Source organism: Oncorhynchus masou, unplaced genomic scaffold, assembly GCF_036934945.1.
Source record: "Oncorhynchus masou masou isolate Uvic2021 unplaced genomic scaffold, UVic_Omas_1.1 unplaced_scaffold_614, whole genome shotgun sequence".
NCBI classification, from domain to species: domain Eukaryota; kingdom Metazoa; phylum Chordata; class Actinopteri; order Salmoniformes; family Salmonidae; genus Oncorhynchus; species Oncorhynchus masou.
In genome coordinates, this window is record NW_027012566.1 from 221,969 (window position 1) to 247,749 (window position 25,781).

At 41.6% G+C, this 25,781-nt stretch overlaps 1 protein-coding gene across 1 annotated transcript in view; it reads left to right on the forward strand.

Moving 5' to 3' along the window:
• The window catches only part of LOC135536405 (calcium/calmodulin-dependent protein kinase type II delta chain-like), a 101,532-nt gene that overhangs the window by 45,396 nt on the left and 30,355 nt on the right, over positions 1–25,781 (forward strand). The window contains exons 11-14 of the mRNA XM_064962749.1: positions 138–221; positions 9,699–9,741; positions 17,697–17,734; positions 20,383–20,466. Coding sequence (XP_064818821.1) covers positions 138–221; positions 9,699–9,741; positions 17,697–17,734; positions 20,383–20,466 — 249 coding nt within the window. The remainder of the gene's footprint in view (positions 1–137; positions 222–9,698; positions 9,742–17,696; positions 17,735–20,382; positions 20,467–25,781) is intronic.

Consider the following 25,781-nt stretch of genomic DNA (forward strand, 5'->3'; position numbering starts at 1 on the left):
CTAAATTCAAGGGGCTTTATTGTCATGGGAAACATGTGTTAACATTTCCAAAGCAAGTGGAAGTAGATAATATACAAAAGTGAAGAAAAAAAAAACAATATAAAATGAACAGTAAACATGATGTTCTTTGTTTGCAGCAACGGTCCACTGTAGCTTCCATGATGCACAGACAGGAGACTGTGGAGTGTCTGAAGAAGTTCAACGCCAGGAGAAAACTCAAGGTGACACTCCTCTTTCACTGTCCTCTGTTCTATTCAGACAGTCAAGGTGACACTCCTCTTTCACTGTCCTCTGTTCTATTCAGAAACTCAAGGTGACACTCCTCTTTCATTGTCCTCTGTTCTATTCAGAAACTCAAGGTGACACTCTTTCACTGTCCTCTGTTCTATTCAGACAGTCAAGAGATGTGTCTCTCCCTATACCCTATACTCTATTCCCTATTCCCTATACCTAATACCCAATACCCTATTTCCTATTCCTTATACCCTATACCCTATACTCTATTCCCTGTTCCCTATACCTTATACCCTATTCCTTATACCCTATACCCTATTCCCTGTACCCTATACTCTATACCCTATTCCCTGTAACCTATACTCTATTCCCTATTCCCTATTCCTTATACCCTATACTCTATTCCCTGTTCCCTATACCTTATACCCTATTCCCTATTCCCTGTACCCTATACTCTATACCCTATTCCCTGTACCCTATACTCTATTCCCTATTCCCTATTCCTTATACCCTATACTCTATTCCCTGTTCCCTATAAGTTATACCCTATTCCCTATTCCCTATACCCTATACTCTATTCCCTATTCCCTATACCTAATACCCAATACCCTATTCCCTATTCCTTATACTCTATACCCTATTCCCTATTCCTTATACCCTATTCCCTATTCCCTATTCCCTATACCCTATACCCTATTCCCTATTCCCTATTCCCTATTCCCTATCCCCTATACCATATTCCTTATACCCTATACCATATTCCCTATTCCCTATTCCCTATACCCTATACCCTATACCCTATTCCCTATTCCCTATTCCCTATTCCCTATTCCCTATACCCAATACCCTATTCCCTATTCCTTATACCCTATACCCTATACCCTATACTCTATTCCCTATTCCCTATACCTAATACCCAATACCCTATTCCCTATTCCTTATACCCTATACCCTATACCCTATACTCTATTCCCTATTCCCTATACCTAATACCCAATACCCTATACCCTATTCCTTATACCCTATACCCTATTCCTTATACCCTATACCATATTCCCTATACCCTATTCCTTATACCCTATACTCTCTTCCCTATTCCCTATACCTAATATCCAATACCCTATTCCCTATTCCTTATACTCTATACCCTATTCCCTATTCCTTATACCCTATACCATATTCCCTATTCCCTATTCCCTATACCCTATACCCTATTCCCTATTCCCTATTCCCTATTCCCTATACCCTATTCCTTATACCCTATACCATATTCCCTTTTCCATATTCCCTATACCCTATACCCTATACCCTATTCCCTATTCCCTATTCCCTATTCCCTATACCCAATACCCTATTCCCTATTCCTTATACCCTATACCCTATACCCTATACTCTATTCCCTATTCCCTATACCTAATACCCAATACCCTATTCCCTATTCCTTATACCCTATACCCTATACCCTATACTCTATTCCCTATTCCCTATACCTAATACCCAATACCCTATACCCTATTCCTTATACCCTATACCCTATACTCTATTCCCTATTCCCTATACCTAATACCCAATACCCTATACCCTATTCCTTATACCCTATACCATATTCCCTATACCCTATTCCTTATACCCTATACTCTATTCCCTATTCCCTATTCCCTATACCTAATACCCAATACCCTATACCCTATTCCTTATACCCTATACCCTATTCCTTATACCCTATACCATATTCCCTATTCCCTATTCCTTATACCCTATACCATATTCCCTATTCCCTATTCCCTATTCCTTATACCCTATACCCTATACCATATTCCCTATTCTCTATTCCCTATACCCTATACCATATTCCCTATTCCCTATTCCGTGCACTACTACAAGGCCCATAGATGTCTGATCAAAAGGACTTTCCAACCAAAGAGTAGTGTCTTTTATAGGGAATAGGGCACCCTTTGGGATTTAGCCAAGCACACACCCTTCTCTTTCTCACCCCCCTTTCCACCTGCTGTTGAAATGATCAGCCCCTTCAGTATAGACTATAGTACCACTGCTGTTGAAATGATCAGTCCTTCAGTAGAGACTATAGTACCACTGCTGTTGTCTGGTGAAATGATCAGCCCTCCAGTAGAGACTATAGTACCGCTGCTGTTGAAATGATCAGCCCTCCAGTAGAGACTATAGTACCACTGCTGTTGTCTGTTGAAATGATCAGCCCTTCAGTAGAGACTATAGTACCGCTGCTGTTGAAATGATCAGCCCTTCAGTAGAGACTATAGTACCACTGCTGTTGAAATGATCAGCTCTTCAGTAGAGACTATAGTACCACTGCTGTTGAAATGATCAGTCCTTCAGTAGAGACTATAGTACCACTGCTGTTGAAATGATCAGCCCTTCAGTAGAGACTATAGTACCACTGCTGTTGAAATGATCAGTCCTCCAGTAGAGACTATAGTAACACTGCTGTTGAAATGATCAGCCCTTCAGTAGAGACTATAGTACCACTGCTGTTGAAATGATCAGCCCTCCAGTAGAGACTATAGTACCACTGCTGTTGTCTGGTGAAATGATCAGCCCTCCAGTAGAGACTATAGTACCACTGCTGTTGAAATGATCAGCCCTCCAGTAGAGACTATAGTACCACTGCTGTTGTCTGGTGAAATGATCAGCCCTCCAGTAGAGACTATAGTACCACTGCTGTTGAAATGATCAGCCCTCCAGTAGAGACTATAGTACCACTGCTGTTGAAATGATCAGCCCTTCAGTAGAGACTATAGTACCACTGCTGTTGTCTGGTGAAATGATCAGCCCTCCAGTAGAGACTACAGTACCACTGCTGGTGAAATGATCAGGCCTTCAGTAGAGACTATAGTACCACTGCTGTTGAAATGATCAGCCCTCCAGTAGAGACTACAGTACCACTGCTGGTGAAATGATCAGCCCTCCAGTAGAGACTATAGTACCACTGCTGTTGAAATGATCAGTCCTTCAGTAGAGACTATAGTACCACTGCTGTTGTAATGATCAGCCCTCCAGTAGAGACTATAGTACCACTGCTGTTGAAATGATCAGCCCTCCAGTAGAGACTATAGTACCACTGCTGTTGAAATGATCAGCCCTCCAGTAGAGACTATAGTACCACTGCTGTTGAAATGATCAGCCCTTCAGTAGAGACTATAGTACCACTGCTGTTGAAATGATCAGCCCTCCAGTAGAGACTATAGTACCACTGCTGGTGAAATGATCAGCCCTCCAGTAGAGACTACAGTACCACTGCTGTTGTAATGATCAGCCCTCCAGTAGAGACTATAGTACCACTGCTGTTGAAATGATCAGCCCTTCAGTAGAGACTATAGTACCACTGCTGATGAAATGATCAGCCCTCCAGTAGAGACTATAGTACCACTGCTGTTGAAATGATCAGCCCTCCAGTAGAGACTATAGTACCACTGCTGATGAAATGATCAGCCCTCCAGTAGAGACTATAGTACCACTGCTGATGAAATGATCAGCCCTCCAGTAGAGACTATAGTACCACTGCTGTTGAAATGATCAGCCCTCCAGTAGAGACTATAGTACCACTGCTGTTGAAATGATCAGCCCTCCAGTAGAGACTATAGTACCACTGCTGTTGAAATGATCAGCCATCCAGTAGAGACTATAGTACCACTGCTGTTGAAATGATCAGCCCTCCAGTAGAGACTATAGTACCACTGCTGTTGAAATGATCAGCCCTTCAGTAGAGACTATAGTACCACTGCTGTTGAAATGATCAGCTCTTCAGTAGAGACTATAGTACCACTGCTGTTGTCTGGTGAAATGATCAGCCCTCCAGTAGAGACTATAGTACCACTGCTGATGAAATGATCAGCCCTCCAGTAGAGACTATAGTACCACTGCTGTTGAAATGATCAGCCCTCCAGTAGAGACTATAGTACCACTGCTGTTGAAATGATCAGTCCTTCAGTAGAGACTATAGTACCACTGCTGTTGTGATCTGTAGAGACTATAGTACTGCTGTGAAATGATCAGCCCTCCAGTAGAGACTATAGTACCACTGCTGTTGTCTGGTGAAATGATCAGCCCTCCAGTAGAGACTATAGTACCACTGCTGTTGAAATGATCAGCTCTTATAGTACAGTAGAGACTATAGTACCACTGCTGTTGTCTGGTGAAATGATCAGTCCTTCAGTAGAGACTATAGTACCACTGCTGTTGTCTGGTGAAATGATCAGCCCTCCAGTAGAGACTATAGTACCACTGCTGTTGAAATGATCAGTCCTCCAGTCCCACTGCTGTTGAAGTAGAGACTATAGTACCACTGCTGTTGAAATGATCAGTCCTCCAGTGCTGTTGAGAGACTATAGTACCACTGCTGTTGAAATGATCAGCCCTCCAGTAGAGACTATAGTACCACTGCTGTTGAAATGATCAGCCCTCCAGTAGAGACTACAGTACCACTGCTGTTGAAATGATCAGCCCTTCAGTAGAGACTATAGTACCACTGCTGTTGAAATGATCAGCCCTCCAGTAGAGACTATAGTACCACTGCTGTTGTCTGTTGAAATGATCAGCCCTCCAGTAGAGACTATAGTACCACTGCTGTTGTAATGATCAGCCCTCCAGTAGAGACTATAGTACCACTGCTGTTGTCTGGTGAAATGATCAGCCCTTCAGTAGAGACTATAGTACCACTGCTGTTGTCTGGTGTAATGATCAGCCCTCCAGTAGAGACTATAGTACCACTGCTGTTGTCTGGTGAAATGATCAGTCCTCCAGTAGAGACTATAGTACCACTGCTGTTGTCTGGTGTAATGATCAGCCCTCCAGTAGAGACTATAGTACCACTGCTGTTGTCTGGTGAAATGATCAGTCCTCCAGTAGAGACTATAGTACCACTGCTGTTGAAATGATCAGCCCTCCAGTAGAGACTATAGTACCACTGCTGTTGAAATGATCAGTCCTTCAGTAGAGACTATAGTACCACTGCTGTTGTCTGGTGAAATGATCAGCCCTCCAGTAGAGACTATAGTACCACTGCTGGTGAAATGATCAGCCCTCCAGTAGAGACTATAGTACCACTGCTGTTGAAATGATCAGCCCTCCAGTAGAGACTATAGTACCACTGCTGTTGAAATGATCAGCCCTCCAGTAGAGACTATAGTACCACTGCTGTTGACTAGTGAAATGATCAGCCCTTCAGTAGAGACTATAGTACCACTGCTGTTGTCTGGTGAAATGATCAGCCCTCCAGTAGAGACTATAGTACCACTGCTGTTGAAATGATCAGCCCTTCAGTAGAGACTATAGTACCACTGCTGTTGTCTGGTGAAATGATCAGCCCTCCAGTAGAGACTATAGTACCACTGCTGTTGAAATGATCAGTCCTCCAGTAGAGACTATAGTACCACTGCTGTTGAAATGATCAGCCCTCCAGTAGAGACTATAGTACCACTGCTGTTGAAATGATCAGCCCTTCAGTAGAGACTATAGTACCACTGCTGTTGAAATGATCAGCCCTCCAGTAGAGACTATAGTACCACTGCTGGTGAAATGATCAGCGCTTCAGTAGAGACTATAGTACCACTGCTGTTGAAATGATCAGCCCTCCAGTAGAGACTATAGTACCACTGCTGGTGAAATGATCAGCGCTTCAGTAGAGACTATAGTACCACTGCTGTTGACTAGTGAAATGATCAGCCCTCCAGTAGAGACTATAGTACCACTGCTGTTGAAATGATCAGCCCTCCAGTAGAGACTATAGTAACACTGCTGTTGAAATGATCAGCCCTTCAGTAGAGACTATAGTACCACTGCTGTTGAAATGATCAGCCCTCCAGTAGAGACTATAGTACCACTGCTGTTGTAATGATCAGCCCTCCAGTAGAGACTATAGTACCACTGCTGTTGTCTGGTGAAATGATCAGCCCTTCAGTAGAGACTATAGTACCACTGCTGTTGTAATGATCAGTCCTTCAGTAGAGACTATAGTACCACTGCTGTTGTCTGGTGAAATGATCAGCCCTTCAGTAGAGACTATAGTACCACTGCTGTTGAAATGATCAGCCCTCCAGTAGAGACTATAGTACCACTGCTGTTGAAATGATCAGCCCTTCAGTAGAGACTATAGTACCACTGCTGTTGAAATGATCAGTCCTTCAGTAGAGACTATAGTACCACTGCTGTTGTCTGGTGAAATGATCAGCCCTTCAGTAGAGACTATAGTACCACTGCTGTTGAAATGATCAGCCCTCCAGTAGAGACTATAGTACCACTGCTGTTGAAATGATCAGTCCTTCAGTAGAGACTATAGTACCACTGCTGTTGTCTGGTGAAATGATCAGCCCTTCAGTAGAGACTATAGTACCACTGCTGTTGAAATGATCAGCCCCTTCAGTAGAGACTATAGTACCACTGCTGTTGAAATGATCAGCTCTTCAGTAGAGACTATAGCACCACTGCTGTTGTCTGGTGAAATGATCAGCCCTCCAGTAGAGACTATAGTACCACTGCTGTTGTCTGGTGAAATGATCAGCCCTCCAGTAGAGACTATAGTACCACTGCTGTTGAAATGATCAGCCCTCCAGTAGAGACTATAGTACCACTGCTGTTGAAATGATCAGTCCTTCAGTAGAGACTATAGTACCACTGCTGTTGAAATGATCAGCCCTCCAGTAGAGACTATAGTACCACTGCTGTTGAAATGATCAGCCCTCCAGTAGAGACTATAGTACCACTGCTGTTGAAATGATCAGCCCTCCAGTAGAGACTATAGTACCACTGCTGTTGAAATGATCAGCTCTTCAGTAGAGACTATAGTACCACTGCTGGTGAAATGATCAGCCCTCCAGTAGAGACTATAGTACCACTGCTGTTGTAATGATCAGCCCTCCAGTAGAGACTATAGTACCACTGCTGTTGAAATGATCAGCCCTCCAGTAGAGACTATAGTACCACTGCTGTTGAAATGATCAGTCCTTCAGTAGAGACTATAGTACCACTGCTGTTGTCTGGTGAAATGATCAGCCCTTCAGTAGAGACTATAGTACCACTGCTGTTGAAATGATCAGGCCTTCAGTAGAGACTATAGTACCACTGCTGTTGAAATGATCAGCTCTTCAGTAGAGACTATAGTACCACTGCTGTTGAAATGATCAGCCCTCCAGTAGAGACTATAGTACCACTGCTGTTGAAATGATCAGCCCTTCAGTAGAGACTATAGTACCACTGCTGTTGAAATGATCAGTCCTTCAGTAGAGACTATAGTACCACTGCTGTTGAAATGATCAGCCCTCCAGTAGAGACTATAGTACCACTGCTGTTGAAATGATCAGTCCTTCAGTAGAGACTATAGTACCACTGCTGTTGTCTGGTGAAATGATCAGCCCTTCAGTAGAGACTATAGTACCACTGCTGTTGAAATGATCAGGCCTTCAGTAGAGACTATAGTACCACTGCTGTTGAAATGATCAGCTCTTCAGTAGAGACTATAGTACCACTGCTGTTGAAATGATCAGCCCTTCAGTAGAGACTATAGTACCACTGCTGGTGAAATGATCAGCCCTCCAGTAGAGACTATAGTACCACTGCTGTTGTCTGGTGAAATGATCAGCCCTCCAGTAGAGACTATAGTACCACTGCTGTTGAAATGATCAGCCCTCCAGTAGAGACTATAGTACCACTGCTGTTGAAATGATCAGCCCTCCAGTAGAGACTATAGTACCACTGCTGTTGAAATGATCAGCCCTCCAGTAGAGACTATAGTACCACTGCTGTTGAAATGATCAGCCCTCCAGTAGAGACTATAGTACCACTGCTGGTGAAATGATCAGTCTCCAGTAGAGACTACAGTACCACTGCTGTTGTAATGATCAGCCCTCCAGTAGAGACTATAGTACCACTGCTGTTGAAATGATCAGCCCTTCAGTAGAGACTATAGTACCACTGCTGATGAAATGATCAGCCCTCCAGTAGAGACTATAGTACCACTGCTGTTGAAATGATCAGCCCTCCAGTAGAGACTATAGTACCACTGCTGTTGAAATGATCAGCCCTCCAGTAGAGACTATAGTACCACTGCTGTTGAAATGATCAGCCATCCAGTAGAGACTATAGTACCACTGCTGTTGAAATGATCAGCCCTCCAGTAGAGACTATAGTACCACTGCTGTTGAAATGATCAGCCCTTCAGTAGAGACTACAGTACCACTGCTGTTGAAATGATCAGCTCTTCAGTAGAGACTATAGTACCACTGCTGTTGTCTGGTGAAATGATCAGCCCTCCAGTAGAGACTATAGTACCACTGCTGATGAAATGATCAGCCCTCCAGTAGAGACTATAGTACCACTGCTGTTGAAATGATCAGCCCTCCAGTAGAGACTATAGTACCACTGCTGTTGAAATGATCAGTCCTTCAGTAGAGACTATAGTACCACTGCTGTTGTCTGGTGAAATGATCAGCCCTCCAGTAGAGACTATAGTACCACTGCTGTTGTCTGGTGAAATGATCAGCCCTCCAGTAGAGACTATAGTACCACTGCTGTTGAAATGATCAGCTCTTCAGTAGAGACTATAGTACCACTGCTGTTGTCTGGTGAAATGATCAGTCCTTCAGTAGAGACTATAGTACCACTGCTGTTGAAATGATCAGCCCTCCAGTAGAGACTATAGTACCACTGCTGTTGAAATGATCAGTCCTCCAGTAGAGACTATAGTACCACTGCTGTTGAAATGATCAGCCCTCCAGTAGAGACTATAGTACCACTGCTGTTGAAATGATCAGCCCCTTCAGTAGAGACTATAGTACCACTGCTGTTGACTGGTGAAATGATCAGCCCTCCAGTAGAGACTATAGTACCACTGCTGTTGAAATGATCAGCCCTCCAGTAGAGACTATAGTACCACTGCTGTTGAAATGATCAGCTCTTCAGTAGAGACTATAGTACCACTGCTGGTGAAATGATCAGCCCTCCAGTAGAGACTATAGTACCACTGCTGTTGAAATGATCAGCCCTCCAGTAGAGACTATAGTACCACTGCTGTTGAAATGATCAGTCCTCCAGTAGAGACTATAGTACCACTGCTGTTGTCTGGTGAAATGATCAGCCCTCCAGTAGAGACTATAGTACCACTGCTGGTCTTCTCTCTTTTTATTAGCATTTCTCTTTTCTAAAAATCTTTAATAAGTGAATTGCTCTCTCTTCCCCTCCTCTTTTCTGCTCTCTCCTCCCCTCTATTCTGGTCTCTCCTCTCCTCCTCTTTTCTGGTCTCTCCTCCCCTCCTCTTTTCTGGTCTCTCCTCCCCTGCTCTTTTCTGGTCTCTCCTCCCCTGGTCTTTTCTGGTCTCTCCTCCCCTGCTCTTTTCTGCTCTCTCCTCCCCTCCTCTTTTCTGCTCACTCCTCCCCTCCTCTTTTCTGCTCTCTCCATCCTTCCCTCCTTTCTTTCTGTCCCCTCCACTCTTTCAGGGAGCCATTTTGACCACTTTGCTGGTAACAAAAAACTTCTCAGGTACGTCCTCTCTCTCTCTCTCTCTCTCTCTCTCTCTCTCTGTCCTTCGCTCTATCTCTCTGTTCTCTCCCTCTGTGTCTCTCTCTCTGTCTCTCTTTCTCGCTGTCTCTCCCTCTTTGTCCTCTCTCTCTGTCTCTGTCTCTCGCTCTGTCTCTCGCTCTCTCTGTCCGTTGCTCTCTCTCTGTTCTCTCTCTCTGTCTCTAATTATTAATTATTTTGATTCATGTTTTTCTTTAGAATTAAATAATCAGATTTTATTTTTTCTTTACAATTAATCATTTTCTTATTTTTAATTGTTTTTTTTTTATTTCTTTACGTCCTTTGTTCGGGATGTGGTTCCCTCGAGGTAAGAACTCACTTCCTCTACGTCAGCCAATCAGTGGCCAGTGTTTCATGTCACTTCCTCTCTGTCAACCAATCAGTGGCCAGGGCCTCATGTCACACCCTTTGTCGGTACTCTTATACCCCTTTCACACAATATCGGGCCGATCCCAACCAAACTGTGCTGGCTCTGATATATTCTTGTCACATTGTCTCTAGTCGGCACGGTTACAGTAACTATGGAGGATGCGTAACCAGGACAGCTCAGTACAGCTTGGTTTGGTTCAACTCAGTCGTGTGAAAATCCCTTTTAAAACACATTGATTTTATAATAGTACATTAGTGAATGTAGTATATGTATATATATATATATATATATATATATATATACGTATATATACACATTGCATTGGGAAGTATGCAGATCCCTTGACTTTATCCACATTTTGTTACGTTACAGCCTTATTCTAAAATGGATATCCCATAATAACAAAGCAAAAATGTATGTTAAAAAAACAACTGAAATCTTGTTTCTCATGTGGTCTGAGAGTCCTTTTGGTGCCTTTCCGCAAACTCCAAGCAGGCTGTCATGTGCCTTTTACTGAGGACTGGGGGCCACTCTACCATAACGGCCTGATTGGTGGAGTGCTGCAGAGATGGTTGTCCTTCTGTAAGGTTCTCAAATCTCCACAGAGGAACTCTGGAGCTCTGTCAGAGTGACCATCGGGTACTTGGTCACTTCCCTGACCAAGGCCCTTCTCCGCCGATTGGCCAGTTTGGCCGGGGTGGTTCTAAACTTCTTCCATTTCAGAATGATGGAGGCCACTGTGTTCTTGGGGGACATTCAATGCTGCAGAAATGTTTTGGTACCCTTCTCCAGATCTGTGCCTCGACACAATCCTGTCTCGGAGCTCTACAGACAATTTATATAGACAAGTGTGTGCCTTTCCAAATCATGTCGAATCAATTGGGTTTACCAGAGGTGGACTCCAATAAAGTTGAAGAAACATCTCAAGGATGATCAACGGAAACAGGATTCACCTGAGCTCAATTTCGCAGTCTCATAACAAAGGGGTCTGAATACTTATGTGAATACGGCATCCGTTTATAATTTTTAATACATTTGCAAACATTTCTAAAAACCTGTTTTCACTTTGCCATTATGGGGTATTGTGTGCAGATTGCTGAGGATTTTTTAAAAGTAATACATTTTAGAATAAGGCTGTAACCTAATAATAATATAATGTAATGTAATGTAACAAAATGTGGAAAAAGTGAAGGGGTCTGAATACTTTCTGAATGCCCTGGACAGGATGTTGTGAATACAGTACATTCATATCAACAGAATACTGCATGTAGTATATATACAGTACATATGCAGTATATTATGAATTGTGAATACAGTACATTCATATCAACAGAATACTTCATGTAGTATATATGCTGTATATATGCAGTATATTATGAATAGTGAATATAGTACATTCACATTAACAGAATACTTCATGTAGTATATATACAGTATATATGCAGTATATTATGAATAGTGAATATAGTACATTCATATCAACAGAATACTGCATGTAGTATATATACAGTATATATGCAGTATATTATGAATAGTGAATATAGTACATTCATATCAACAGAATACTTCATGTAGTATATATACAGTATATATACAGTATATTATGAATAGTGAATATAGTACATTCACATCAACAGAATACTGCATGTAGTATATATACAGTACATATGCAGTATATTATGAATTGTGAATACAGTACATTCATATCAACAGAATACTTCATGTAGTATATATGCTGTATATATGCAGTATATTATGAATAGTGAATATAGTACATTCACATTAACAGAATACTTCATGTAGTATATATACAGTACATATGCAGTATATTATGAATAGTGAATACAGTACATTCATATCAACAGAATACTTCATGTAGTATATATGCTGTATATATGCAGTATATTATGAATAGTGAATATAGTACATTCACATTAACAGAATACTTCATGTAGTATATATACAGTATATATACAGTATGTTAATAATAGTGAATATAGTACATTCATATCAACATAATACTTCATGTAGTACATACTACATGTAGAATATGTTGTAGCATGACGATGCAGATGCATGCAATGATTTTATACAATTACTTTAATCCCATGACTGTAATACCATGACTGTAATATCATGACTTTAATACCATGACTTTAATACCATGACTTTAATACCATGACTGTAATATCATGACTTTAATACACTGACTTTAATACCATGACTTTAATACCATGACTTTAATACTGACTTTAATACTGACTTTAATACCATGACTTTAATACCATGCCTTTAATACCATGAATTTAATACTGACTTTAATACCATGACTTTAATACTGACTTTAATACCATGACTTTAATACTGACTTTAATACCATGAATGTAATACCATGAATTTAATACTGACTTTAATACTGACTTTAATACCATGACTTTAATACTGACTTTAATACTGACTTTAATACCATGACTTTAATACTGACTTTAATACCATGACTTTAATACCATGACTTTAATACCATGACTTTAATACCATGACTTTAATACCATGACTTTAATACTGACTTTAATACCATGACTGTAATACCATGACTGTAATACCATGACTGTAATACCATGACTGTAATACTGACTTTAATACCTTGGTTTTAATACCATGGTTTTAATACCATGACTTTATTACCATGACTTTAATACCATGACTTTAATACTGACTTTAATACTGACTTTAATACCATGACTTTAATACTGACTTTAATTCTGACTTTAATACCATGACTTTAATACCATGACTTTAATACCATGACTTTAATACTGACTTTAATTCTGACTTTAATACTTTAATACTGACTTTAATACTGACTTTAATACCATGACTTTAATACCATGACTTTGATACCATGACTTTAATACTGACTTTAATACTGACTTTAATACCATGAATTTAATACTGACTTTAATACTGACTTTAATACCATGAATTTAATACTGACTTTAATACTGACTTTAATACCATGAATTTAATACTGCCTTTATTACTGACTTTAATACTGACTGTAATACTGACTTTAATACTGACTTTAATACTGACTTTAATACCATGACTTAAATACTGACTTTAGTACCATGACTTTAATACTGACTTTAATACTGACTTTAATACTGACTTTAATACCATGAATTTAATACTGCCTTTATTACTGACTTTAATACTGACTTTAATACTGACTTTAATACTGACTTTAATACTGACTTTAATACCATGAATTTAATACTGCCTTTATTACTGACTTTAATACTGCCTTTATTACTGACTTTAATACTGACTTTAATACTGACTTTAATACTGACTTTAATACCATGACTTTAATACTGACTTTAATACCATGACTGTAATACCATGACTTTAATACTGACTTTAATACCATGAATTTAATACTGCCTTTATTACTGACTTTAATACTGACTTTAATACTGACTTTAATACCTTGGTTTTAATACCATGACTTTAATACTGACTTTAATACCATGACTTTATTACCATGACTTTAATACCATGACTTTAATACTGACTTTAATACTGACTTTAATACTGACTTTAATACTGACTTTAATACTGACTTTAGTACCATGACTTTAATACTGACTTTAATACTGACTTTAATACCATGACTTTAATACTGACTTTAATACTGACTTTAATACCATGACTTTAATACTGACTTTAATTCTGACTTTAATACCATGACTTTAATACTGACTTTAATTCTGACTTTAATACTTTAATACTGACTTTAATACTGACTTTAATACCATGACTTTAATACCGTGACTTTGATACCATGACTTTAATACTGACTTTAATACTGACTTTAATACCATGAATTTAATACTGCCTTTATTACTGACTTTAATACTGACTTTAATACTGACTTTAATACTGACTTTGATACCATGACTTTAATACTGACTTTAATACTGACTTTAATACCATGACTTTATTACCATGACTTTAATACCATGACTTTAATAATGACTTTAATACTGACTTTAATACTGACTTTAATACTGACTTTAATACTGACTTTAGTACCATGACTTTAATACTGACTTTAATACTGACTTTAATACCATGACTTTAATTCTGACTTTAATTCTGACTTTAATACCATGACTTTAATACTGACTTTAATTCTGACTTTAATACTTTAATACTGACTTTAATACTGACTTTAATACCATGACTTTAATACCATGACTTTGATACCATGACTTTAATACTGACTTTAATACTGACTTTAATACCATGAATTTAATACTGACTTTATTACTGACTTTAATACTGACTTTAATACTGACTTTGATACCATGACTTTAATACTGACTTTAATACTGACTTTAATACCATGCCTTTAATACTGACTTTAATACCATGACTTTAATACCATGACTTTAATACCATGACTTTAATACTGACTTTAATACCATGAATTTAATACCATGACTTTAATACCATGACTTTAATACTGACTTTAATACCATGAATTTAATACTGACTTTAATACCATGACTTTAATACTGACTTTAATAATGACTTTAATACCATGACTTTAATACCATGACTTTAATACCATGACTTTAATACCATGACTTTAATACTGACTTTAATACCATGAATTTAATACTGACTTTATTACTGACTTTAATACCATGAATTTAATACCGACTTTAATACCATGACTTTAATACTGACTTTAAGTCTGACTTTAATACCATGAATTTAATACTGCCTTTATTACTGACTTTAATACTGACTTTAATACTGACTTTAATACTGACTTTAATACCATGAATTTAATACTGACTTTAATACCATGACTTTAATACTGACTTTAATACTGACTTTAATACCATGACTTTAATACTGACTTTAATACTGACTTTAATTCCATGAATTTAATACTGCCTTTATTACTGACTTTAATACTGACTTTAATACTGACTTTGATACCATGACTTTAATACTGACTTTAATACTGACTTTAATACCATGCCTTTAATACTGACTTTAATACCATGACTTTAATACCATGACTTTATTACCATGACTTTAATACCATGACTTTAATAATGACTTTAATACCATGACTTTAATACTGACTTTAATACCATGAATTTAATACCATGACTTTAATACCATGACTTTAATACTGACTTTAATACCATGAATTTAATACTGACTTTAATACTGACTTTAATACCATGACTTTAATACCATGACTTTAATACCATGACTTTAATACCATGACTTTAAAACTGACTTTGATACCATGACTTTAATACTGACTTTAATACTGACTTTAATACCTTGGTTTTAATACCATGACTTTAATACCATGACTTTAATACTGACTTTAATACCATGAATTTAATACTGACTTTAATACTGACTTTAATACCATGACTTTAATACTGACTTTAATACCATGAATTTAATACTGACTTTAATACTGACTTTAATACCATGACTTTAATACCATGACTTTAATACCATGACTTTAATACTGACTTTAATACTGACTTTAATACCATGAATTTAATACTGACTTTAATACTGGCGTTAATACCATGACTTTAATACTGACTTTAATACTGACTTTAATACTGACTTTAATACCATGACTTTATTACCATGACTTTAATACCATGACTTTAATACTGACTTTAATACTGACTTTAATACTGACTTTAATACTGACTTTAATACTGACTTTAGTACCATGACTTTAATACTGACTTTAATACTGACTTTAATACCATGACTTTAATACCATGAATTTAATACTGACTTTAATACTGACTTTAATACTGACTTTAATACCATGAATTTAATACTGACTTTAATACCATGACTTTAATACTGACTTTAATACTGACTTTAATACTGTGACTTTAATACCATGAATTTAATACTGACTTTAATACCATGACTTTAATACCATGAATTTAATACTGACTTTAATACTGACTTTAATACTGACTTTAATACCATGAATTTAATACTGACTTTAATACCATGACTTTAATACTGACTTTAATACTGACTTTAATACTGACTTTAATACCATGAATTTAATACTGACTTTAATACCATGACTTTAATACTGACCTTAATACTGTGACTTTAATACCATGACTTTAATACCATGACTTTAATACTGACTTTAATACTGACTTTAATACTGACTTTAATACTGACTTTAATACTGTGACTTTAATACCATGACTTTAATACCATGACTTTAATACTGACTTTAATACTGACTTTAATACTGACTTTAATACTGACTTTAATACTGACTTTAATACCATGACTTTAGTACCATGACTTTAATACTGACTTTAATACTGACTTTAATTCTGACTTTAATTCTGACTTTAATACCATGACTTTAATACTGACTTTAATTCTGACTTTAATTCTGACTTTAATACCATGACTTTAATACTGACTTTAATACTGACTTTAATACCATGACTTTATTACTGACTTTAATACTGACTTTAATACTGACTTTAATACTGACTTTAATACTGACTTTAATACCATGACTTTATTACTGACTTTAATACTGACTTTATTTCTGACTTTAATACTGACTTTAATACTGACTTTAATACCATGACTTTAGTACCATGACTTTAATACTGACTTTAATACTGACTTTAGTACCATGACTTTAATACTGACTTTAATACTGACTTTAATTCTGACTTTAATACCATGACTTTAATACTGACTTTAATACTGACTTTAATTCTGACTTTAATACCATGACTTTAATACTGACTTTAATTCTGACTTTAATACCATGACTTTAATACTGACTTTAATACTGACTTTAATTCTGACTTTAATACTTTAATACTGACCTTAATACCATGACTTAAATACCATAACTTTTATATCACTGTATATTTGAAACGTTTTGAAACACAAGGAAACTTGTCTCTGTCATTTGACAGATTCAGCCATTTAGTGCTGCTTGTTTCAAAACGTTTCCTCTTGTTTTGAGTCTAATGAACACAGCCCTGTTGCACTATGGAGGCTGTCTGCCTCTGTGAGAAACACTCTTTCTCTCTCTCTCTTTCTCTCTCTCTTTCCTCCCCTCTTCCTCTCTCTCTCCCTCCCTCTCTTCCCCCTTTCTCTCTCTCTCTCTCTCTCTCTCTCTCTTCCTCTCTCCCTCTTCCTCTCTTTCCTCCCCTCTTCCTTTTTCTCTTTCCACCCCTCTTCCTCTCTCTCTCTCTCTCTCTCTCTCTCTCTCTCTCTCTCTCTCTCTCTTTTTCATCCCCTCTTCCTCTCTCTCTCTCTTTCCTCCCCCCTTCCTCTCTCTCTCTTCCCCCTTCCTCTCTCTCTCTTCCCCCCTTCCTCTCTCTCTCTTTCTCCCTTCCTTCCTTCCTTCCTCTCTTCCTTCTTTCCTTCCTTCCTTCCTTCCTCTCTTCCTTCTTTCTTTCCTTCCTTCCTTCCTTCCTCTCCACAGCAGTCAAGAGTCTGCTGAACAAGAAGGCTGATGCCGTCAAGGTGAGTTTCTGTGGCAGCGTTCCAAATGGCTCCCTTTGTTTCCCTACTTCGTACACTACCGTTGGTCAGAGCCCTCTGCAGAAAGCAGTGCACTAACATAGAGAGTAGGGTGCTGATTGGCCCTCTGTCTTTTAATGTAACGTAGAGATTAGGGTGATGATTGGCCCTGTGTTTTGTAATGTAACATAGAGAGTAGGGTGCTGATTGGCCCTCTGTAGAAAGCAGTGCAATAACATAGAGAGTAGGATGCTGATTGGCCCTCTGTCTTTTAATGTAACATAGAGAGTAGGATGCTGATTGGCCCTTTGTGTTGTAATGTAACATAGAGATTAGGGTGCTGATTGGCCCTTTGTGTTGTAATGTAACATAGAGAGTCGGATGCTGATTGGCCCTGTGTGTTGTAATGTAACATAGAGAGTAGGGTGCTGATTGGTCTTTTTTTTCTGTAACCACTGATAACCTGTTAACCTCTCCTCCCATTTCCTGTAGTTTTGTCTCTGGTTTCCTGTAGTCACGTTCTGCCATCTCAGTACTCTGGTATAGATAGTCCTGTGTCAGTCTGCCTCAGTACTCTGGTATAGATAGTCCTGTGTCAGTCTGCCTCAGTACTCTGGTATAGATAGCCCCGTGTCAGAGCTGTGTCAGTACTCTGGTATAGATAGTGCTGTGTCAGTCCATCTCAGTACTCTGGTATAGATAGCCCTGTCTCAGTACTCTGGTATAGATAGCCCTGTCTCAGTACTCTGGTATAGATAGTCCTGTCTCAGTACTCTGGTATAGATAGCCCTGTCTCAGTACTCTGGTATAGATAGTCCTGTCTCAGTACTCTGGTATAGATAGCCCTGCGTCAGTACTCTGGTATAGATAGCCCTGTCTCAGTACTCTGGTATAGATAGCTCTGTGTCAGTCTGTCTCAGTACTCTGGTATAGATAGCCCTGTCTCAGTACTCTGGTATAGATAGCTCTGTGTCAGTCTGTCTCAGTACTCTGGTATAGATAGCCCTGTCTCAGTACTCTGGTATAGATAGTCCTGTCTCAGTACTCTGGTATAGATAGTCCTGTCTCAGTACTCTGGTATAGATAGCTCTGTGTCAGTTCTCTGGTATAGATAGTCCTGTCTCAGTACTCTGGTATAGATAGTCCTGTCTCAGTACTCTGGTATAGATAGTGCTGTGTCAGTCCATCTCAGTACTCTGGTATAGATAGCCCTGTCTCAGTACTCTGGTATAGATAGTCCTGTCTCAGTACTCTGGTATAGATAGCTCTGTGTCAGTCTGTCTCAGTTCTCTGGTATAGATAGCCCTGTCTCAGTACTCTGGTATAGATAGTCCTGTCTCAGTACTCTGGTATAGATAGTCCTGTCTCAGTACTCTGGTATAGATAGCCCTGTCTCAGTACTCTGGTATAGATAGCCCTGTCTCAGTACTCTGGTATAGATAGTCCTGTCTCAGTACTCTGGTATAGATAGCTCTGTGTCAGTACTCTGGTATAGATAGTCCTGTCTCAGTACTCTGGTATAGATAGCCCTGTCTCAGTACTCTGGTATAGATAGTCCTGTCTCAGTACTCTGGTATAGATAGTGCTGTGTCAGTCCATCTCAGTACTCTGGTATAGATAGCCCTGTCTCAGTACTCTGGTATAGATAGCCCTGTCTCAGTACTCTGGTATAGATAGCCCTGTGTCAGTACTCTGGTATAGATAGCCCTGTCTCAGTACTCTGGTATAGATAGCCCTGTCTCAGTACTCTGGTATAGATAGCTCTGTCTCATTACTCTGGTATAGATAGCTCTGTGTCAGTCTGTGTCAGTACTCTGGTATAGATAGCCCTGTCTCAGTTCTCTGGTATAGATAGTCCTGTCTCAGTACTCTGGTATAGATAGCCCTGTCTCAGTACTCTGGTATAGATAGCCCCGTGTCATTACTCTGGTATAGATAGCCCTGTCTCAGTACTCTGGTATAGATAGCCCTGTCTCATTACTCTGGTATAGATAGCCCTGTCTCAGTACTCTGGTATAGATAGCCCTGTCTCATTACTCTGGTATAGATAGCCCTGTCTCAGTACTCTGGTATAGATAGTCCTGTCTCAGTACTCTGGTATAGATAGCCCTGTCTCAGTACTCTGGTATAGATAGCTCTGTGTCAGTCTGTCTCAGTACTCTGGTATAGATAGCTCTGTGTCAGTACTCTGGTATAGATAGCCCTGTCTCAGTACTCTGGTATAGATAGCCCTGTCTCATTACTCTGGTATAGATAGTCCTGTCTCAGTACTCTGGTATAGATAGCCCTGTCTCATTACTCTGGTATAGATAGTCCTGTCTCAGTACTCTGGTATAGATAGTCCTGTCTCAGTACTCTGGTATAGATAGCCCTGTCTCAGTACTCTGGTATAGATAGCCCCGTGTCATTACTCTGGTATAGATAGTCATGTCTCAGTCCTCTGGTATAGATCGTCCTGTCTATTGAACCCTGTAGGATCTATATACTCTATAAAACCGTTAGGGGACTGTCTGTCTGTTGGTTCCATTGTACAGGTAAGGCTAAAAGCTAAATAAAAGTTGACCCATGTCAGGTCAGGTCAGGTCAGGTCAGGTCAGGTCAGGTTTGTGATGTGATGTGTGATGTTCCCTCTACACTACTTGCTTTTACAGGCGAACAACAAAGCCAACACAGTGACCAGTCCTAAAGCCAACACAGTGACCTGTCCTAAAGACACCAGCTTAACCCCATCACTGGTACATACTACACCCCCCATACCTCCCTCTACTCCCTCCTCATCACTGGTACATACTACACCCTCCATACCTCCCTCTACTCCCTCCTCATTGTCAGGATTTGGCCAGGGTTGTTCCGGGTTTTTGTCAGTAGATGTCCCCATTGTGCTTTTTGTCCCTGTGTTTTTCCCTTGATCCCCATTATTGTTTGCACCTGTGTCTCGTTTTCCCCTGATTGTATTTAAACCCTTTGTTTCCCTCAGTTCTGTGCTCTGTGTTTGTATGTTAGCACCCTGCCCTAGTGTTCTGTGTGCTCTTGTCGATTCCGGGTGACGTTCTTGTGGTATTCTGTTTTTTGTTTTTGTTTATTTTTGGTGAGTTTCTTTTGAGTTCTTTTGTGTTTTTCCTACCACCTTTTTGGATTTGCCATTTTTGTATTTTTGTATTTTTTTCTTTATTAAATTCACCGTCTTAAGTACTGCTGTGTCTGCCTCATCTTCTGGGTTCTGTTGTCTATTCGTGGCTCAGTTGGTTAAGTGACTGTTTCTCACTCCGGAGACCCAGGTTCGAAACCGGGTCCTGACAGAAACACAGAGCCAAAAATGAACCCAGAGGCAGCCAGTTCCCAGGACCTTTTTGCCACGCTGTCCCACCACCAGGAGACTGTCCAACGCCACGAAGCCGCCCTGGTTCAGCAAGAGGCCTTAATGGCTAGACATTCTCATCTTCTGTCGGAGATGCTGACTTCCATTAAGCAAATATCTGATCGACTTACCCCGGCAACAGTTCCCGTCCCAGTACCTCAAGTTCACGTACCCATGGCAGTTAACCCCCTGGCTGAACCTCGTCTTCCACCTCCCCAACGGTTCTCAGGTGATCCAAGTGCTTGTAAAGGGTTTCTCACTCAATGTTCTCTCTCCTTTGAGCTGCAACCCTCGTCGTTTCCCACCGACCGGTCTAAGATCGCATATATCATCACCCTGCTGTCGGAAAAAGCCCTGGCCTGGGCTACTGCTGTGTGGGATGCCCATAGTTCCTGCTGTGCCAGCTACTCTGCCTTTGCTGAGGAATTCAAACGAGTGTTTCAAGGCCCAAGCAGTGGTTCTGACTCAGCCAAACAGCTCCTGACTCTCCATCAAGGTTGGCGCAGCGTGACGGACTATGCCATCCAGTTCCGCACGGTGGCAGCAGCGAGTGGCTGGAACAACGAGGCGCTCACGGTGTGCTTTCTGAAAGGCCTTTCCGACACTATCCAAGATGAACTGGCCACTCGGGAACCACCGGACAATCTCGAGTCCCTGATCAAGTTGGCCTCACGCATTGACCAGCGTCTGAGAGAGAGAGAACTCAACCGTAGACCTCTAGCTCCTATCAGTCCCAGCTCCGAGTCCCCACCTTTATCATCACTGGCTCCACCGGAACCCATGCAGATTGGACGCATCTCCCAGGCTGAGAGAGACCGCCGGATGAGGGAGCGACGCTGTCTATATTGCGGCAAACCGGGCCATTTCCGTTCCACGTGTCCCGGGCTCCAGGGAAACGCTCTGTCCCGTACAGACCGGGGGGAACTGTAACGGGAAACATAACCTCCTCCCATCCGTCCAACTCCCGTCTGCTCATTCCAGTCACCCTCTCCTGGGACAACCACAAGCTTCACCTTCAAGCCTTGGTAGACTCTGGAGCCGCAGGTAACTTCATGGATGGTGTCTGGGCGAAGGAGAATGGCGTTCCCTCTGAACTTCTAAGTGACCCCATGAGGGTTACTACATTGGATGGAAGCCCTTTGGGATCTGGACTTGTCACTCATGTCACTACCTCCTTGAGACTTTCAGTTTCACAACACCAGGAATTGATGAACTTTCATTTGATCTCCTGTTCCGAGTTCCCTCTCGTCCTTGGATACCCCTGGCTTCACAGTCATAACCCTCACATCGACAGGTCTGTGGGCACTATCAAGCAGTGGGGTCCTACGTGTCAAGCTACTTGTATTTTCCAGAATTCCCCGAGTTCTACTCCCGAGTCTTTAGAATCCATCGACCTGACCCGAGTTCCCGAGTGTTACCATGACCTCAAACTGGTGTTTAGCAAACAGAGGGCCACCATGCTACCACCCCATAGATCTTACGATTGCCCCATCGACCTGTTTCCGGGCACTTGCCCCCCCAGGGGTCGGATCTTTTCCCTATCTCCACCCGAACGAGCTGCTATGGATACCTACATCAAGGACTCTCTGGAAGCAGGCCTCATGCGTCCATCAACCTCCCGGCGGGAGCAGGGTTTTTCTTTGTGGCCAAGAAAGACGGTGGGTTACGTCCTTGCATCGACTACCGGGGACTCAATGACATAACCGTCCGTAACCGTTACCCGCTACCCCTTATGGCCACAGCCTTCGAGCTGCTCCAGGAAGCAGTTGTTTTCACTAAGCTTGACCTGCGGAACGCATACCATCTTGTGCGGATCAGACCTGGTGACGAGGGAAGACCGCTTTCAACACGCCTACTGGTCACTATGAATACTTGGTGATGCCCTTCGGCCTGACCAACGCCCCAGCGGTGTTCCAAGCGCTCATAAACGATGTGCTTAGGGATATGCTTAACATATTTGTGTTCGTTTACTTGGATGACATCCTCATCTTTTCGAGCTCCCTTCAAGAACACACTAAGCATGTCAGACAAGTACTCAAACGCCTCCTGGACAGCCATCTGTACGTTAAGCCGGAAAAATGTGAATTCCATTCATCCCGAGTACAATTCCTGGGATTTGTAGTGGAACCCGGTCGAATCCAAATGGACCCTAGGAAGGTAGGGGCGGTAGCGGATTGGCCCACCCCCAAATCCGTTAAGGATGTTCAGCGTTTCCTGGGCTTCACAAACTTTTACCGCAAGTTCATCAAGAACTTCAGTTTGGTGGCAGCTCCTCTCTCAGCTTTAACCAAAGGTGGCAATGCAAGGTTTTTTTGGGGAAGAGAAGCTGAGACTGCCTTCCAAGGACTCAAGCAGCGCATCCTCTCTGCTCCCATCCTGATACTACCGACTACGGATGAACCATTTGTGGTGGTGGTAGACGCATCAGAGGTTGGTGTTGGAGCTGTCCTGTCTCAGAGGGGTGAAGACAAGAAGCTTCATCCGTGCGCTTTCTTCTCACACCGGCTTACCCCGACTGAGAGGAACTACGATGTGGGGGATCGTGAACTCCTAGCGGTTAAGATGGCATTGAAGGAATGGAGACACTGGCTCGAGGGGGCTTCTCACCCGTTTCAAGTGCTTACGGACCACAAAAATCTGGAGTATATTCAGCAGGCGAAGCGATTGAACTCTAGACAAGCTAGATGGTCTCTTTTCTTCAATCGATTCCAGTTTATCCTCACCTATCGGCCCGGGTCGAAGAATCTCAAACCGGATGCCCTGTCCCGAGTCTACGCTCCTGCCATTCGAGATGACACGGACATGCCTGTCCTTCCTGCTGCTAAGATTGTGGCTCCGATCTCGTGGCAAGTTGAGGATACCGTGAGACGTGCTCAAGCTAGCGAACCGGACCCTAAAGGAGGCCCTGCCAATCGGTTGTTTGTCCCCAAGGCAGTGAGGACTCAGGTCCTTCTGTGGGGGCACTCCTCTCGCCTCACCTGTCATCCGGGCGTAGGTCGCACCTTGGAGTTCATCCAGCGTAAGTTCTGGTGGCCTACCATAAGAGAAGACGTTGCCACTTTCGTCAATGCCTGCCCCGTGTGCTGCCAGGGCAAATCTTCTCACCTCCGCCCTCAAGGACTCCTTCATCCTTTACCTGTTCCCCACAGACCCTGGTCCCATATCTCATTGGACTTTATTACTGGACTTCCTCCATCCCATGGCAATACTACTATCCTAGTCATAATCGACAGGTTTTCAAAGGCGGCCAGGTTCGTCCCTCTGACTAAGTTACCTTCTGCCAAGGAAACGGCTGAGTTGGTAATTAATCATGTGTTCCGAGTCTTCGGCATTCCTCAAGATGTGGTTTCTGACAGAGGTCCCCAGTTCGCCTCAAGGTTTTGGAAGGCCTTCTGCCAACTCATGGGGCTTCTGCCAGTCTATCTTCAGGGTATCATCCGGAGTCCAACGGCCAAACAGAGAGGATGAATCAAGAGCTGGAAACCACCCTCCGATGTATGACTCGTGACAACCCGTCCACATGGTCATCCTTTATTGTTTGGGCCGAATACGCGCACAACACCTTGCGCTCCTCCTCCACTGGTATGTCCCCGCACGAGTGTCAGTTTGGCTATGCTCCTCCATTGTTCCCGGACCAGGAGGCAGAAGTCAGAGTGCCTTCAGCCTTGAGGTTCGTCAGACGCTGTCGGCTTATGTGGAGGAAGACCCGTCTTAATCTGATGCGTTCCTCACAGAGGTATCAACAACAAGCCAACAGACGTCGCCGTCCCGGGCCTACCCTGCGCCCCGGCCAGAGAGTCTGGCTTTCCACAAGAGACTTACCTCTACGGGTGGAGTCTCGCAAGCTGTCCCAAAAATACATCGGTCCCTTCAAGGTTGCCAGGAGAGTTAACCCAGTTTCTTATCGCCTACACTTACCCAGATCCCTTAAGATTAATCCCACATTTCATGTGTCATTGTTAAAACCTGTTGTTTTTCTCCCCTTGTCCCGGCAGACAGACCTCCCCCTCCGCCTCGTGTCATTGGAGGCCAGCCGGCTTATACCGTCCACCGGATACTGGATTCCCGCCGGGTGCAGCGGTCCTGGCAGTATCTGGTGGACTGGGAAGGCTACGGTCCTGAGGAGCGCTCCTGGGTTCCTGCCAAAGACATCCTGGACCCTGACCTCATTCGTCAGTTCAGGGTCCTCCACCCTGAGAGAGCTGGTAGGAACGTCAGGAGCCGTTCCTAGGGGGATTCTGTCAGGATTTGGCCAGGGTTGTTCCGGGTTTTTGTCAGTAGATGTCCCCATTGTGCTTTTTGTCCCTGTGTTTTTCCCTTGATCCCCATTATTGTTTGCACCTGTGTCTCGTTTTCCCCTGATTGTATTTAAACCCTTTGTTTCCCTCAGTTCTGTGCTCTGTGTTTGTATGTTAGCACCCTGCCCTAGTGTTCTGTGTGCTCTTGTCGATTCCGGGTGACGTTCTTGTGGTATTCTGTTTTTTGTTTTTGTTTATTTTTGGTGAGTTTCTTTTGAGTTCTTTTGTGTTTTTCCTACCACCTTTTTGGATTTGCCATTTTTGTATTTTTGGATTTTTTCTTTATTAAATTCACCGTCTTAAGTACTGCTGTGTCTGCCTCATCTTCTGGGTTCTGCTGTCTATTCGTGGCTCAGTTGGTTAAGTGACTGTTTCTCACTCCGGAGACCCAGGT